Source organism: Taudactylus pleione, unplaced genomic scaffold (genome assembly GCF_031769625.1).
Source record: "Taudactylus pleione unplaced genomic scaffold, aTauple2 ptg000306l, whole genome shotgun sequence".
NCBI lineage: Eukaryota > Metazoa > Chordata > Amphibia > Anura > Myobatrachidae > Taudactylus > Taudactylus pleione.
Genome location: NW_028284707.1, coordinates 280,050 through 296,540, shown reverse-complemented (window position 1 = coordinate 296,540; position 16,491 = coordinate 280,050). Strand labels below are relative to the sequence as shown.

Genomic DNA, 16,491 nt, shown 5'->3' with positions numbered 1-16,491 from the left:
ACTTCAACATGTTCAAAAATTCAGCCGGGCATGTCTCAATGTAGCACGCTGCAAACACATACACCCCGGTAAGCCAATTCTGATAGCTCCTCCTAGCTTCATCTGCTGCCACTCCCCCTTTTTTTGCTGCATCTAACGCCTTCCTAGCGTCATGCGTGATAGTGAACATGTCGACATATCGACCTTTTCTTTTTTTTATGACTCAATGGGCAAAACAAAACGCCAGATTTAGGGCGGGGCCGAGCTCTTAAGCCCAAACCTGCGGCCCTGCATGTGTACTAGCCGCAGCAGGTGGAGGGGTTAACACTGGTGCTAGCAACCTAGGGTTGCTAGCCCCCATAAGGGTTTGCTCAATCCTGAAGAATTCGCGGCCTATGTACAGTCAGGTGCATAAATATTGGGACATTGACAGAATTTTCATATTCTGGCCTCTATTCACCACCACAATGGCTTTGAAATGAAACACAAGATGTGCTTTAACTGCAGACTTTCAAATTTAATTTGAGGGTAATTACATCCAAATCAGGTGAACGGTGTAGGAATTACAACGGTTTCTATATGTGCCTCCCACTTTTTAAGGGACCAAAAGTAATGGGACTAGCAACTCAAAAGCTATTTCCTTGACAGGTGTGGGCTATTCCCTCATTATTTCATTATCAATTAAGCAGGCAAAAGGTCTGGAGTTGATTCTAGGTGTGACATTTGCATTTGGAATCAGTTGCTGTCGACTCTCAAAATGAGATCCAAAGAGCTGTCACTATCAGTGAAGCAAGCCATCATTAGGCTGAAAAATCAAAACAAACCCATCAGAGAGATAGCAAAAACATTAGGTGTGGCCAAATCAACTGTTTGGAACATTCTTAAAAAGAAAGAATGCATCGGAGAGCTCCGCAACACCAAAAGACCCTTAAGACCACGGAAAACAACTGTGGTGGATGACAGAAGAATTATTTCGCTGGTGAAGAAAAAACCCCTTCACAACAGTTGGCCAAATCAAGAACACTCCCCAGGAGGTAGGTGTATATGTGTCAAAGTCAACAATCAAGTGAAGACTTCACAAGAGTGAATATAGAGGGTTCACCACAAGATGTAAACCATTGGTGAGCCACAAAAACAGGAAGACCAGATTAGAGCTTGCCAAACAACATCTAAAAAAGCCATTACAGTTCTGGAACAACATCCTATGGACAGATAAGACAAAGATCAACTTGTACCAGAGTAATGGGAAGAGAACAGTATGGAGAACGAAAGGAACTGCTCATGATCCAAAACATACCACCTCATCAGTGAAGCATGGTGGTGGTAGTGTCATGGCGTGGGCATGTATGGCTGCCAATGGAACTGGTTCCCTTGTATTTATTGATGATGTGACTGCTGACAAAAGCAGCAGAATGAATTCTGAGGTGTTTCGGGCAATATTATATGCTCATATTCAGTCAAATGCTTCAGAACTCATTGGACGGCGCTTCACAGTGCAGATGGACAATGACCCGAAGCATAATGCAAAAGCAACCAAAGAGTTTTTTAAGGCTAAAAAGTGGAATGTTATGCAATGGCCAAGTCAATCCCCTGACCTGAATCCGATTGAGCATGCATTTCACTTGATGAAGACAAAACTGAAGGGAAAATGCCCCAAGAACAAGCAGGAACTGAAGACATTTGCAGTAGAGGCCTGGCAGAGCATCACCAGGGATGAAACCCAGCGTCTGGTGAAGTCTATGCATTCCAGACTTCAGGAAGTAATTGCCTGCAAAGGATTTACAACAAAGTATCAAAAAGTGAAAGTTAGATTTAGGATTGTTTAGTTTGTCCCATTACTTTTGGCCCCTTAAAAAGTGTGAGGCACATATAGAAACCATTGTAATTTCTACACCGTTCACCTGATTTGGATGTAATTACCCTCAAATTAAATCTGAAAGTCTGCAGTTAAAGCACATCTTGTTTGTTTAATTTCAAAGCCATTGTGGTGGTGAATAGAGGCCAAAATATGAAAATTCTGTCAATGTCCCAATATTTATGCACCTGACTGTATATTAAACGCAGGGGGGGGTGTAAAATGTTTAACATCCCAGCATCCTGGCTCAAGGGTGAAGCAAGGATGCTAGGGGCAGGAGAAATCCCCCAAACTCTGTCCCTTGGACAGAGATAGGGGAATCTGAGGAGGTCCACAGCATCTTAAATGGCTGCCGCTATAGAGGGGGTGGGGCTAGCTGCCGGGGGATCCCCACGCACCGTCCCGCTGATGGGCAGAGTACTGAGCGGGCTGTGGGGTGCTTACAACACCTGCCGAGCCCCTCACCAGCCGGGCCAGAAAGCCAGAGGTTGAAGGAGCCAGCGGGGTCGGCGGGCGCACACAGTCAGCTGCAGTCGCGGCAGAGGACAAGGTGCAGGGGCTGGCGTGCAGTGTGGACAGGCACACACTCTGGGCCACAGGCGAATCGGTGGTGACTGTGTGCCGCCTATACAAAACGGCGGGGGGGGGGCATTGCGGCGGGGAAGGGGCATTGTCAAAGGGGAAGGTGATGCGAAGGGGGCAGAGAGGACCTGACAGGAAATTGAGGTAAAGAAAAAGGCAGGAACAGAGGGAATAAAGAACTAGAAGGACAGAAGAAAAAGCTGTGAGCAAAAGCTATGGAGTAAATAGGAAAGTAAAAGAAATGAAAGGTTTTATTTAAAACTGTATGGCAAAAAACAGGCAATAAAGATGCAGTGTACTTAACAGTCCAGGATCACAAACTGGAAAGAGGCAGTTGACTCCTCCTCCAGCCCTAATATACCACTGCTAAACCCCGCCACAATAGGGCAGCTAATAGGTTAACCGATAATGATTGGCAACTGACCTCTACCAATTATAAACTAACAACAAAACCAGCTCTAACTAGTACTGTACCAAAATAAAAAACAGCGCTCGCTCTGAATCAGGGCCCACCTCCATAATAACCACCCACAGCCTATACGAGTGTGCAGGATGATGGTCGCGATGGTCTTGACCATAGCGACCATCGCCAGTGCGAGCAGAAGCCTGCGGTTGAGTTTCTCAACCGCAAGGCCAGGAGTGATTTTGGCTCTATCAGAGCCAAAATCACTCCCACTGACATCACTAGTGATGTCAGTGGGGCCGGCTTCTGACGGTAGGCGTTCCCTTGGGAACGCCTACCCAATCAACATCGACAGCACGCCCCCTTTGATCAGACACTACGAGCGAAGGAAAGTCCTTCGCTCGTCGCGTTTCGCGCATGCGCACGACGGAGCTCCCTCCGTCGTGCGCATGCGCAGTGCACACCATCGACCCACTTGCGAGCGGACAGCCGCTCGCGAGTGGGTCTGAATCAGGCCCAGTGTGCTTATATCTTCTCAAGCTTATTTAAGCATTTGAATATTTGTAAATGAGCATAAAGTAGTCTGCTGTTGGATTGCATACATTTATATGAGTCAGTAACATTAAGTTTCTATCATTACAGGTCAACCTGTTCTTTCTTCTGAATATCGTGCTAGTACTTGTGACGAAGTTACGGGACACCCACCGGGCAGAGTCCAACATGTACATGAAAGCAGTGAGAGCCACGTTGATTCTGGTGCCGCTGCTAGGCATCCAGTTTGTCATCTTTCCATGGCGGCCAGAGAACCGCCTGGCGGGAGAAATCTATGACTATATCATGCACATATTGATGCATTATCAGGTACCAGCCACCTTGCATTTCATTGAGAGATTACTAATTCCCATACTGTACATTTTGGAAGCAGGGAAATGTATATTTGCAATTTGTTATTCATACTGTAGCTTTATCCTGTGCCAGGAGAGCAGGTTCTAAAGGCACAATTTACATACTCCTTGTGTATTTATCTAGCAGAAATACAGTACTGAGAGATGTATTACAAAATGCTTATTATCAGACCTTGTCTATTTTCTATTAAGCATGATCTGCTTCCCAAGAGCATTCAGTAGACTTCTATTATTTATGTCTCATATATATATATAATCCTTTTATCTCCTTCCACATCACCTCCTGTCACTCTTACTGCATTGTGAATACCACCAGTAAGTATCTGGGGGTTGAAGCCTAATTAGCATGTTATAGGTAAAGCCTCATTTGAGGTTACACAGTCTAGAAGTCAAACAAAGACTAGACCAAGAGATGGCAGACACAACTACTGTATCTGCATTTGGCTGCAGCGAGGGATAACGGAATGCAGGGGTGTATCTACAATGGGTCCAGGGTGTGCGGGGAACACGGGCCCCTGGGTCCAGGGGGGCCCTGCACCGCACACATTTTCCAGTTGTTTGCGCAAGTTCAGTACAGGGAAAATGGCCGCTGCGGCCATTTTCCCTGCGACCTGTGCATTCATTATAGACTCTGGGCACACTTTAGTGCCCAGAGTCTATAACTCTGGCGCTGGCCACGCACAGCTCAGTGCGCTGCCGGCCGCCGGGTGGAGAGGAGGGGGCCCGTGTCAGAGACTGCACATGGTCCCCTCCTCTCTAGAACCGCAGCCGACAGAATGGTGACCTGATTCAGACCCGCTCCCTAGATGCATACTTTCGATCGATGTGTATACAAATTGCGTAGGCAGTGCTGCCACACAGCAATGTATTAGAACGCCCAGTATTTCTTAGAGAGCGATCATATAGTGTATGCAGACACCCACCAGCCTGTTTTAAGATGCTCACTTGTGCACGTCATGTCCAGGCAGTGTATGCAACCATCGGATCACAGCGCTTGAGGTTGACCATGCCCTTACGCAAGCACTGCGAGCACTTCAGTGTAAAAACCAGCCAGGTGACGTGTACTATGATGCTGTCTTTTAATTATGCACACCTCTAAAACGCCATTGAGATGCTCAGGCACGCCTGCGTTTGCACCTCCACTCCCCAGTTTTTAATGGCCAGCCCTGTTACCACCCACAAATGGCTTCCCCTGTCACTCACTCTGCTGGGCTGTCTAGACGCAGCGAGCGAATACATTGTGAACTTTCGCTAAGGTATGCGCATGCGCACATTGCATACCATCGACAGCAGCGAGAGTATGCATCTTAGTGAGCGGGTCTGAATCAGGCCCTGGCTGTTTAGCTGTTCAAATCCCGACAGTGGATGCCCGACAGGTTCAAGATCCCGACTTGGGCAGGTAAGTACCCTAACCTCCCCTGTTCCCCACCTAACCCTCATTTAGTGGTGCCTAACCCTAAACTCCTCCCTTAGTGCCTATCCCCAACCCCCCCTTACCGCTCCCTAAACCTAACCCTAACCTCTCCCTGGGGGTGCCTAACCCTAACACTGTCCCCTAATGGTGCCAAACTCTAATCTCCCCAATCCAAATTTAACCCTAACCCCGCTAGACTCCCTTAACCTAACCCCCCCCCATGCGGCTAACGCTAAGGGCGCCCTGAACTTATCTTCGTTCAGGATGGTGTCTTTGGCGTTCCGTCAGAGGGATTACGATAGGCGTTGGTATTTCGATGCCTCTCATAAATCCCTAGCCGGCATTCCGCTGTCGGGATTGTGACCGCTGGTCACATGACTACATCCTGGGATAACAAGGGGCTCTTTCTAGCTTTTTATGTTCCTTTTAGTAAACACTATTAAGAAAAGGAAAAGTTAAGACTTAGGGGTATATTTACTAAAGGTCGCTTTTGATTGATTTAAAATGAATCAAAATCAATCAACATTGATAAACATCAACGTTGTGTTTCAGGGGCTAAATCACACATTTACTAATACTGAAACCAAAAATCAATGTTGATTAAAATCCACCTTTAGTAAATATACCCCTTAGAGCAGGGGTGGGCAGTAAGCGGCCGCCCAGCTATTGTAGAACTACACCTCCCAGCATGCCTTTCCACAGTTTTGCTATTTGTCCATACTAAAACTGTTGCAGGGCATGCTGGGAGGTGTAGTTCAACAGCAGCTGGAGGGAAGCTTATTGCTCACCCCTGCCTTAAAACTGGGTACACACCTGACAGATATATTTGCAGATGATGGTCGTTCACACACACTGAACGACCATCATCTGCTGGTGCAGCGGGTCGAGCCGGACTGGGGGCCGACAGGGGCCGTGGCTTAATTGCGGGAGGCGTGGCCAAGCACCCTTGGGCGGAAAAAAAAATGTTTCTGAGTAGGCACTGCGCGCTGGGGAGGGAGGCGTTGTGTGCCCCTCAGCCCTTCGCACAGCCAGAGGGGGGCGCGATCAGCATGATTGCTCCCCCCCTTTGGCATAGGAGACTGCTCGGGCTGCTGCTTTGGCAGCCTCGGACAGTCTCCCGTGCAGCCCAACACACAGCAGTGTGTGCTGGGCTGCTGTGGATGGGGAGCTGTGCCAAAGCCGGGTAAGTAGTTCCCGCTCGCGGCTCCCCCCCCTCTCTGCACCCCTGATCGCCCGTACACACTTGCCGATGGACAGATATGTCTGCAGATATATCTGTTCATCAGCTGTGCAGCACAGCCAATGCGATATGTCTGTGAACGACGTTGTTCACAGACATATCGTCTGTACACACTGGCCGACGGGGGCACGATATATTGGCCGATCCATTGATCGGCCAATATGTTCCCCAGTGTGTACCCAGCATTAGAGTATGGTTACTCTGAGGGACTGACAAAACTGTTGTGTTGACACAACTGTGTCCACGTACTACAGATGTATCTTTTTACACTGTGGCTCAAGTCGCACCAAATAGCCCCTCTTGGCAAGCCAGATCCCGTGCAACTCAGACGAGCCAAGCATCTTTTTGCTCAAAGTGTACGTCTTAGTCGCGAAAATAAAATTACTTCACAAAAATAAAATGACTAGAAATTAAAAAACTGTATTGCTAGCGTACGCTGACCATTGGGGCTTGCGACATTTGTGTGCACCTGAGTCTGGATCTACAGCCATGGCCAAAAGTTTTGAGAATGACACAAGTATTGGTTTTCACAAAGTTTGCGGCTTTAGTGTATTAGTGTCAAAGGCTTTTATTGACAATTACAAGTTAAGTTTATGCAAAGAGTGAATATTTGCGGTGTTGACCCTTCTTTTTCAAGACCTCTGCAATTCACCCTGGCATGCTGTCAATCAACTTCTGGGCCACATACTGACTGATGGCCACCCATTCTTGCCTAATCAATGCTTGGAGTTTGTCAGAATTTGTTGGTTTTTGTTTGTCCACCCACCTCTTGAGGATTGACCACAAGTTCTCAATGGAATTAAGTACTGGGGAGTTTCCTGGCCATGGACCCAAAATTTCAATGTTTTGTTCCCTGAGCCACTTAGTTATCACTTTTGCCTTATGGCAAGGTGCTCCATCATGCTGGAAAAGGCATTGTTCGTCACCAAACTGTTCTTGGATGGTTGGGAGAAGTTGCTCTTGGAGGATGTTTTGGTGCCATTTTTTATTCATGGCTGTGTTCTTAGGCAAAATTGTGAGTGAGCCCACTCCTTTGGTTGAGAAGGAACCCCACACATGAATTGTCTCAGGATGCTTTACTGTTGGCATGACACAGGACTGATGGTAGTGCTCACCTTTCCTTCTCCGGACAAGCGTTTTTCCAGATGCCTCAAACAATCTGAAAGGGGATTTATCAGAGAAAATAACTTTACCCCAGTCCTCAGCAGTCCAATCCCTGTACCTTTTGCAGAATATCAGTCTGTCCCTGATGTTTTTCCTGGAGAGAAGTGGCTTCTTTGCTGCCCTTCTTGACATCAGACCATCTTCCAAAAGTATTTGCCTCGCTGTGTGTGAAGATGCACTCACACCTGCCTGCTGCCATTCCCGAGCAAACTCTGCACTGGTGGTGCCCAGATCCCGCACGCTGAATCAAGGAGACACGCTTTAGGAGACATCCCTGGCGCTTGCTGGTCGTTCTTGGGCACCCTGAAGCCTTCTTCATAACTATTGAACCTCTCTCCTCGAAGTTCTTGATGATCCGATAAATGGTTGATTTAGGTGCAATCTTAATAGCAGCAATATCCTTGCCTGTGAAGCCCTTTTTGTGCAAAGCAATAATGACTGCACGTGTTTCCTTGCAGGTAACCATGGTTAACAGAGGAAGAATAATGATTTCAAGCTCCACCCTGCTTTTAAAGCTTCCAGTCTGTTATTCTCACTCAATCAGCATGACAGAGTGATCTCCAGTCTTGTCCTCATCAACACTCTCATCTGTGTTAGCGAGAGAGTCATCGACATGATGTCAGCTGGTCCTTTTGTGGCAGGGCTGAAATGCAGTGGAAATGTTGTTTTTGGGATTAAGTTTATTGTCATGACAAAGAGGGACTTTGCAATTAATTGCAATTCATCTGATCACTCTTCATGACATTCTGAAGTATATGCAAATTGCCATCATAAAAACTAAAGCAGCAGACTTTGTGAAAACCAATACCAATGTCATTCTCAAAACTTTTGGCCATGGCTGTACATTATATAAAAGGAGCTCTGAGTCGCAGATTTTTCTCACACCAAGTTCTGTTGTGCTTCATCTGAGGCTTTGTACTTTGGAGCTCATTCAGACCCGATCGCTAAGCAGCGGCCGCTCGCTTGCAAAAGAGGCTGTGTATGCAAATCAAGGGTTCGCACTTTGCGGTGTAAGGACGCCCTCTATGTCCTAGAGAGAGATGGCAGTGAACGTACGCAGGACTATAAAACCTCCCACCTGTCACTCGCTGCACACGTCATCTCCAGGAATAGTGTATTTAATCAGGAACATCGAGGGCCATCGGAGCTGCTCGCACCGCTTGTGATAGACCCTACCTCCCGCAAGCACTGCGAGTAGTTCAGGCTAAAAAACAACCAAGTGACATGTTCAATGATGCTACTTTGCTAATTATGCACACCCATTAACTCCGTTCTGACGGCCAGACACGCCTGCATTCGCAGCACCACTCCCCCTTTCACAAGCACCTTCCCCTGTTACCACCCACAAACGGCGCTATCTGTCACTGAAAGTAGCGGCCAGTCTGTGTGCAATGAGCGCTCGATTCCCAATCGTTAAGACTGGCTTGCGCACGCCCATTGCGAACCATATGCATGCGCAGATGTGCGATTATCAGCAACATCGAGCGGCCGCTGCTTAGCGATCGGGTCTGAATGAGCTCCTTTGTGTTATACTGTACAAACTCTTGTATGATCAAAGTCGCAGCCCATCATCTTTAGTACACAGTGTGAGAGGCTTTTCACTGCATCTGCAATGTGCAAAACTTGAACAAGAATAGGGTACGCTTCTCATCTCAAAGCTCCTCAGTCATGCCGGGTGTCTCGCTCCATATGGCGTATAGATACATCTAAGGACGGGATGCAGTCAGGAAGCCGACGGTCGAAATGCCCGAACGCCGGCTTCCCGACTGTCTAATCCCGGCAAGTGTCTAATGATAGGTGTCGAAATCCCAACGCCTTCATTATCCCTACGTCGGGAGCCCGATGCCCGGCATACTGAACGAACGTCAGCCGGGCGGCAGGTGCGGACAGCCGCAGGGGGGGGTAGGTTAGCGGCTCCCAGGGGGGTACTTGGGGTTAGACAACCCCCCCGGGAGGGTTAGGGTTAGGCTAGGGGAAGGGGGGGTTAGGGTTAGGCACCCCCGGGGGGGGGTTAGGGTTAGGCACCCCCCCATGAGGGTTTGGTTTAGGCTGTGGGGAAGGGGGGGGTTAGGTTTAGGCACTTACAGGGGGGGTTAGGGTTAGGCACTTCGGGGGGAGGTTAGGGTTAGGCACCCCCCCAAGAGGGTTAGGTTTAGGCTGCGGGGAAGGGGGGGTTAGGTTTAGGCACTTACAGGGGGGGTTAGGGTTAGGCACTTGGGGGGGAGGTTAGGGTTAGGCACCCCTAAGTGCAAAAACTTACCTGTCGGGATCTTCTGTTGCCGGTCTTCCCCTAAAGAAGACACATCTGTATGAGGATTATATTCACTCATATTTAGGAAAAACTGACATGTAAAGATAATTTCTACGTATCAAACATTGTCTGGCGAGTGCTCTCTCTATAATATATTATGCTGCTGCATCCAACACTATTTTGTTGTATAACAGTTCCTTTGAATTTGTCTCATTTGAATACTAGGATACATGGTATAATTAAATTCCAGATTTTAGATGTGTTGTATGAATTGTAATGTATACACAAATTCTACATGCTGGGCTTGCCATGCATTAATCATTTAATTTGTACCTGTCCCATAAGCCTCCCAAAGCCCTCCTGACAGTCTGATTGATGTGTGATAATACCCTTCAAGTACAATAGCTGCAGGCAAGAGGCAGAATCAGGCATGAGATCACTGCTGCCCAGCATATCTATCACCCATAACATACAATGCCCTTTCTAAGTAATGGGCACGACTACAGATATTCCATCACTTTATTGTTGTAGATCAATGGTGTAGACAATACAATAGAGCACCAGCGTCTTATGTCTTAGAACGATAAGGGGACGTTGTCATGAGAGCACGTTTAAAGACATTCTGCCTCTAAGTCAGATTACAGTCACAAAGATAACTTCAAATTCATTGAGGCCATAAGACATCCAATTTAAAAATACTAAAATGCACCCTGCCCTTAGACCGCGCCCCGCTGAATCAGCCTACTGGGTGTCGTCCCTACCCACGGGCCGCTGTGTTACACGGGGGCGAAAAGTTGCAGTGAAACAATCATTACCGGATGTGCTGGGCACGCCCCCAAAGTGATGTAAGGAGGCGCATCTCGAGTACACACCCACTGTTTGAGTGACCCCCTCCTTTTGCTGGCCAGACGCCCTGCCCTGTCCCCGCCCTGTCCCTCTAGAATGAACACTATAATAGCTATACCTCTCTTGGATGTGCGGTTGTGCACTTGTATATACGCCTTGGTATGCATTGTGCACTTGTAAATACGCCTTGGTGTGCTTTGTGCACTTGTATATACGCCTTGGTGTGCTTTGTGCACTTGTATATACGCCTTGGTGTGCTTTGTGCACTTGTATATACGCCTTGGTGTGCTTTGTGCACTTGTATATACGCCTTGGTGTGCGTTGTGATGCTTGAGGCTCTGCATAGGTGCAAAATTGCTCAATTTGTCTTTCAAGTAATATACACACAAAACTTCTGTAGGAAAGCTTTATTGAAGTAAGCCAGAATATTACACCTCGGGAAAATCAAATTAACCAAATACAGAGTATTACTCTCCTTTAGGCGAGCAATTTTATCTATTTTATACTGTACTGTGTGTTATGTTCAGTGATGGGAAATTAGGATCTACATTTGGTTCAGCTAGATAAATCCATGTGATATGAAAGTGAAGACATCAGACAGAACGGAAATACGCTCAGAAATAACCTTTATGTTCATTCATGTTTTCCTGTCCACTGTGAAAATATTTACCATACGTATTTTTGTTTTTTTATTTCTAAGGGATTACTTGTTGCTACAATCTTCTGCTTCTTCAATGGAGAGGTAAGATGAATGTTTTTGTTATCATGGTCTTAGCATGCAGTGTGCCGTTCGTTTGGAAAGACTGATTCTAAGTCGCACGCAGCAGCGCAGGCAGCAGCGTCTAATGGCGGTCTTTATCGAATGGCCTACAAACTCCTTCCCTTGTGTACACCTGTGCAGCCGAATGTGCAAGCACTGAGGGGCCTGATTTAGCAAGGAACGCACGCTAGCAGACGTGCGCACCTGTCTCCTGCGAGAATATGCTAATCAATGCATACGCATGGGGACCGCAGCACAAGATAGACGCCCAGCCCCATATTAAGCCACCCATCTCCCTTTACTCACAGCCTGATCAGTACATAAGATAGCGTAAACATCAGTAACATCGAGAACCATCGGACTCATACGCAGAATAGTGGTTGACCTGACCTGTCGCAGGATTTTTGCTGCTTTCTGTGTACAGGTTACGGTATGGATGCTTATGCCGCCGCACTGCCTTAATTATGCACGCCCCTATAACGGCGTTATAACGCCTGCATTCACCTGACCACTCCCCATCACCACCCACAAACGGCACTTCCTGTCAATCAAAATTGGAAGGGTCTGCGTGCTCACTGCGTGTAGTCTGCGTACTATAACCCGATCGCACCGGCTAGCTCCCGCCAAGCACAGTGCGATGCATACACATGCGCAGAGCAAAAACATCGGCCAAGTGCGTGCGTTCTCTCCCTTGCGTTCCTTGCTGAATCAGGCCCTGAGACGCCCACCTTTAGCGCCCATGCATGCTGTAATACCAACTGGTGCGTCCCATAGAAACTTGCACCAGTCCTATGTCATGCGCCATATTAGTCTTTAGATATTTCCCCCTCATGCGCAGTTACAAAACTTTGTTTATGTGTAAATCAGCATTGCGTGCGGATTGCCTGCAGCTCTGCATCAGGTCCTAAATATGTTCATCACATAATATTGTTTTTGTATCTCGTATATTTGTCACTGAAAATTAAGCCCTCATAAATACTAAACATTTATTGTAGAGCGATATCAGAATTGGAAGACACTGGTTCATGATGTATCAGCTCATTTATCTGTGAGTTCCTGCAGCTTAGAACATTTAGAATCTTTTGCTGAATGCTTTGGGTCCATACCCTGCTCCAAACGTTCCCCTCGCTTGTGACAAGTCTCCAGTCTCTGAAGCAGAGAAACCTTATGGCCTGAGGCGCACGTAATTCCGATATCTGTGCTCATGGTCAATGGACCTCATTCAGACCCGCTCGCAAGTGCTGAGTGCTCGCAAGTGGGTCGATGTTTAGGCCCTGCGCACGCGCAGTGGCCGCATTGCGCGTGTGCAAGCCCCGGAGCGAGAGAGAAATTCTCTCGATCCGGAGCTCACTACAAAAGGGGCGGCTGTCGATGTTGATCGACAGCTCGCCCTGTTTTGTAGGCGTGGCAGGGGGGTGGTTTCACAAACGGAACGCCTGCCATTTTGTGGGCGGCCGCACTGACATCAGCAGTGATGTCAGTGGGGAGCTTCCTGCTCGATCAGAGCAGGAAGCTCCCTGGGGCTTGCGGTTGCCGAGACCCTTAGGGTCTCGTCGCAAGACCATCGCAACCATCAACCTGGTCGGTCGCTAAAGCTGTGGGTGGTAACCCACAGCTTAGCTAGCGACCAGGAGGCCGCACTTCAAAAGAGAAGCGGCCGCCCACATTCAGAACGAGCGCTCGCATTTTGCGAGCACCTCTGAATGAGGGCCAATGTTTTTTAACTGCACATGCGTCTAAGTTTCTAAAAAGTTGCGGAGTGCACGCGTCCCTTGGTGTGTGCACAGAGTCACAGTACCAATTGATACATAGGGGGTATATTTACTAAAGTGCGGATCTTTAGAAGTGGAGATGTTGCCCATAGCAACCAATCAGATTCTACTTAACATTTATCTAGCACCTTCCAAAAGATAATAGCTAGAATCTGAATGGTTACTATGGGCAACATCTCCACTTCTAAAAACCTGTACTTTTGTAAATATACCCCCATACAGTCTCAGAAATATATTGGAAATGTATTGAGTGTTGCTGGGCATGTTATGGGAGTGTCATGGGTTGGGAACTCTGGGCCTGATCTCAGATGTTTGGGAGTCTGTGCTTGGACAGAGCCTATTCTGCACAGGCAGAAATATTTGGGGGTTCGATACGGGGACAGAGATGGCCTGCGTTTCCGGACACGGGGTAGTATTTCCCCCCATTTTATGGGAGTGCTGAGGCCAGGATCTGTGGCTATAGACGCAGATTTTCTGACTTCGCAAGCAGCCAGGAGCCAGTACAGACTGCAATGTTGATCCCAGGCCACAGATCTGGGATCACTGTAGCTGACCAGAGGCGTCCTGTAGCATTAGCATTTTAGATGGACGGTATTGCATAGCCACTTGTGTGCACCTGTGCAATGCTGTCCTTCTCTGGCGCTTAATTGATTGGAGACCTATATGCTTGTCTATGCCAATGATTGGGGAGTGCCTAAAACACTGAAACACTGAATGAGTGAAATAATATCAATCATCTATTGATTTTAATTAGAGATAAGCGCTTCGGTTTTGACTCAGATATTTTCACCAAATTAGTGCAAGTTCGGATTACTGTAATTCGGATTTATCTTATTGGCTATGCAATATCTTATTGAGATCCGAACATATATGAAACAATTATTGTCTCTTTTTTTTCAATTATAATTAAATAGGTAAAGGCTTTAGAGTTGTGGGTTTTTTATATTTGACAGTACAGAGTATGTTGTCTTAATCAGTGGTAGAAATCATCCCAAAAAATCCCTTGATGCCATGATAAAAAAAACTAAAATGTGAAAAATGCCCAAGACTGGTGCTTATGAATAGGTGCATTGCCCAAAGTTTTGCTTTGGATTTTTGCTATATTTAAATCCTATGGATGGAATTTGCTGACAAGTATCTTAACAGGTAAATGATGTCTGCAGGGATTGTCAGGCTTGCTAACCTGAGGAACAGGATGACCGTGACCCTGGAACTTTGATAAAGCTCTCAGTCCAATGAGTGGCAGCACCAGTAATGGCATTCTGCCGTCTCATGGCAACAATGGAACAGTCAGTCTGTTATTAGGAATTGATAAAGCCACTTTTCTAGTATAGTGATAGTCACCAACACTCCTTATTTCCTAGGCACAACTGCAGAATTTATTTAATATTTGGAGGTGTTTCTATTTATCAATATACTAGTAAATAAATGGACATGGACACCTCAGGTGCCCCGCCCCCTGTACAGCTTCCTTTTGTCCCCGCCCCCTCTCTTCTCTCCTGTCCCCGCCCCCTGAACAGCTTCCTACTGTCCCCGCCCCCTCTCTTCTCTCCTGTCCCCGCCCCCTCTCTTCTCTCCTGTCCCCGCCTCCTCTCTTCTCTCCTGTCCCTGCTCCCTCCTAACCCATTAAACGTACTACCGCCATTCCTGGTCCTCTTCTTTCCTGTTGGTGCGGCACACATGTGCATGTCACACGTAACCTACAGTGCAGGGCGCTCCCCAACTCCCACTGCATGCTCTGTGCACGTTAGGTTTGATGTGCATGTGCAGAGCAGCCACACATTAGTTCATTGTGCAAATGTGCGTGATGAAATAATTTAGATTAGGGTCCAGTTTTATAATAACAGATAATCAAATATTCAGTACAATTCTCTTATTCTTTATATAAAATGCCCTTTTGACTGTGGGGGTAATAAAGAGTTACAATTTCATTTGTGTAGCATAAATATGGGTTCTGCATAAACTTTGCCACGTGCGCAACTAGAGACAGCATTTTCACCAGTGTGTACATATCTGACACTGGCAGCCTCTTACAATGCAGACCAGCATCGTTCACGTGCAAGTGCAATACTGTTGCCATGACAATTCAGCCCAATAGGCCGTGTATAATGAGCTGCAGCCAGGAACAATAGTACCAGGCTGGCTGGATGCCGGGCCAAGGCACTCATTGGAAGCCTTTTTGGCATTAGGAGGCTACCGTAGGAAGGGACTTTGTTGAAAGAGGAATGTGGTACTGTGCAGTCTCTAGTCTTCCTGTCCCTCCAGGGAGGCTTCATGCCCTGTTCCAAGATGGCCATCGAAGTCATTACTGAGCATGTGCAGGGTCCATCTTGTTCTTTACTGCATGAGAGTGACATGGCAGGAGACAGAAGTCTCCTAATTAGCTCCCGTGAGAGACTTGGTTATTACCTGTATATATGCTCAACGGCTGGTGAGCTGTATCTATATATGCTCTACTCCACCACCAGTGTGCATGTAACAGTGAGTACGGCTGTACCTGGTATATCTATCAATAAACCAACACCACTGGTTAAGTAATGGGGCTGTTCATACTGTAGTTTGAGTCATTTGCTGGTGTGTGCCTACATGCAAATATAACACCTGCAAACACATAATGTCCAACACCCTTGTGGTAACTTTTAGCTTTATACTTCTTATTATCCACATTGGGCACATTTGATCAAATAGAAATGTATGTGTGTCTGCATTAATTTGGAGTCACAAATGATACCACCCAACTTTAGAAAGCTTAGAGTTTGGCCTGGGCATATTGTGACGAGAGTGGGATCATATAATGGTTGGGATGTGGTCACACCTTTGGTGCTGTGTCATTTCAGAGGTCTGCATATATGACCCTTAATGAGATTTACCCTTCTTGTTTCTTTGTTTTGGGTTACAGTATTAATTTACCACAATACCAGCTTTAAAATGACAATGGAAACATGTTATCTTACATTAAGGTTTTTGGAACGGGCTGGGTACGAGATGCCGGCGTGCAGGATCCCGGTGCTCAGAATCCCAATGCCGGCATCTCGACTGGTTTACATGGCCGAGACATGGTCGCATCGTGCAGAAAGTCGGCAAATAGATAGGCCCCTTAACCCTCCCCCTAGTGCCTAACACCTATCCCTAACCCTCCCTGTAACCCCAATACTCTTCAGGATATCAGCTGTTGGGATGCGAGCACCGGCATCCCGACCGCCGGTTTTAGAACTACACCCAGTTTGAACTCCTTTTTAAAATAATGGCAATTTAAATTTAAAACCACAGTAGTATTTTTTGTGATTCTTTCCCCCGGAAGGCTGTTTTTCAATTACCTG

The 16,491-nt window shown here is 47.0% G+C and overlaps 1 protein-coding gene across 2 annotated transcripts in view; it reads left to right on the top strand.

Moving 5' to 3' along the window:
* The window catches only part of CALCR (calcitonin receptor), a 400,000-nt gene that overhangs the window by 365,991 nt on the left and 17,518 nt on the right, over positions 1-16,491 (top strand). For both annotated transcript variants that reach the window (XM_088442186.1, XM_088442187.1), the window contains exons 11-12: positions 3,462-3,680; positions 11,340-11,381. In XM_088442186.1, coding sequence (XP_088298312.1) covers positions 3,462-3,680; positions 11,340-11,381 — 261 coding nt within the window. The remainder of the gene's footprint in view (positions 1-3,461; positions 3,681-11,339; positions 11,382-16,491) is intronic.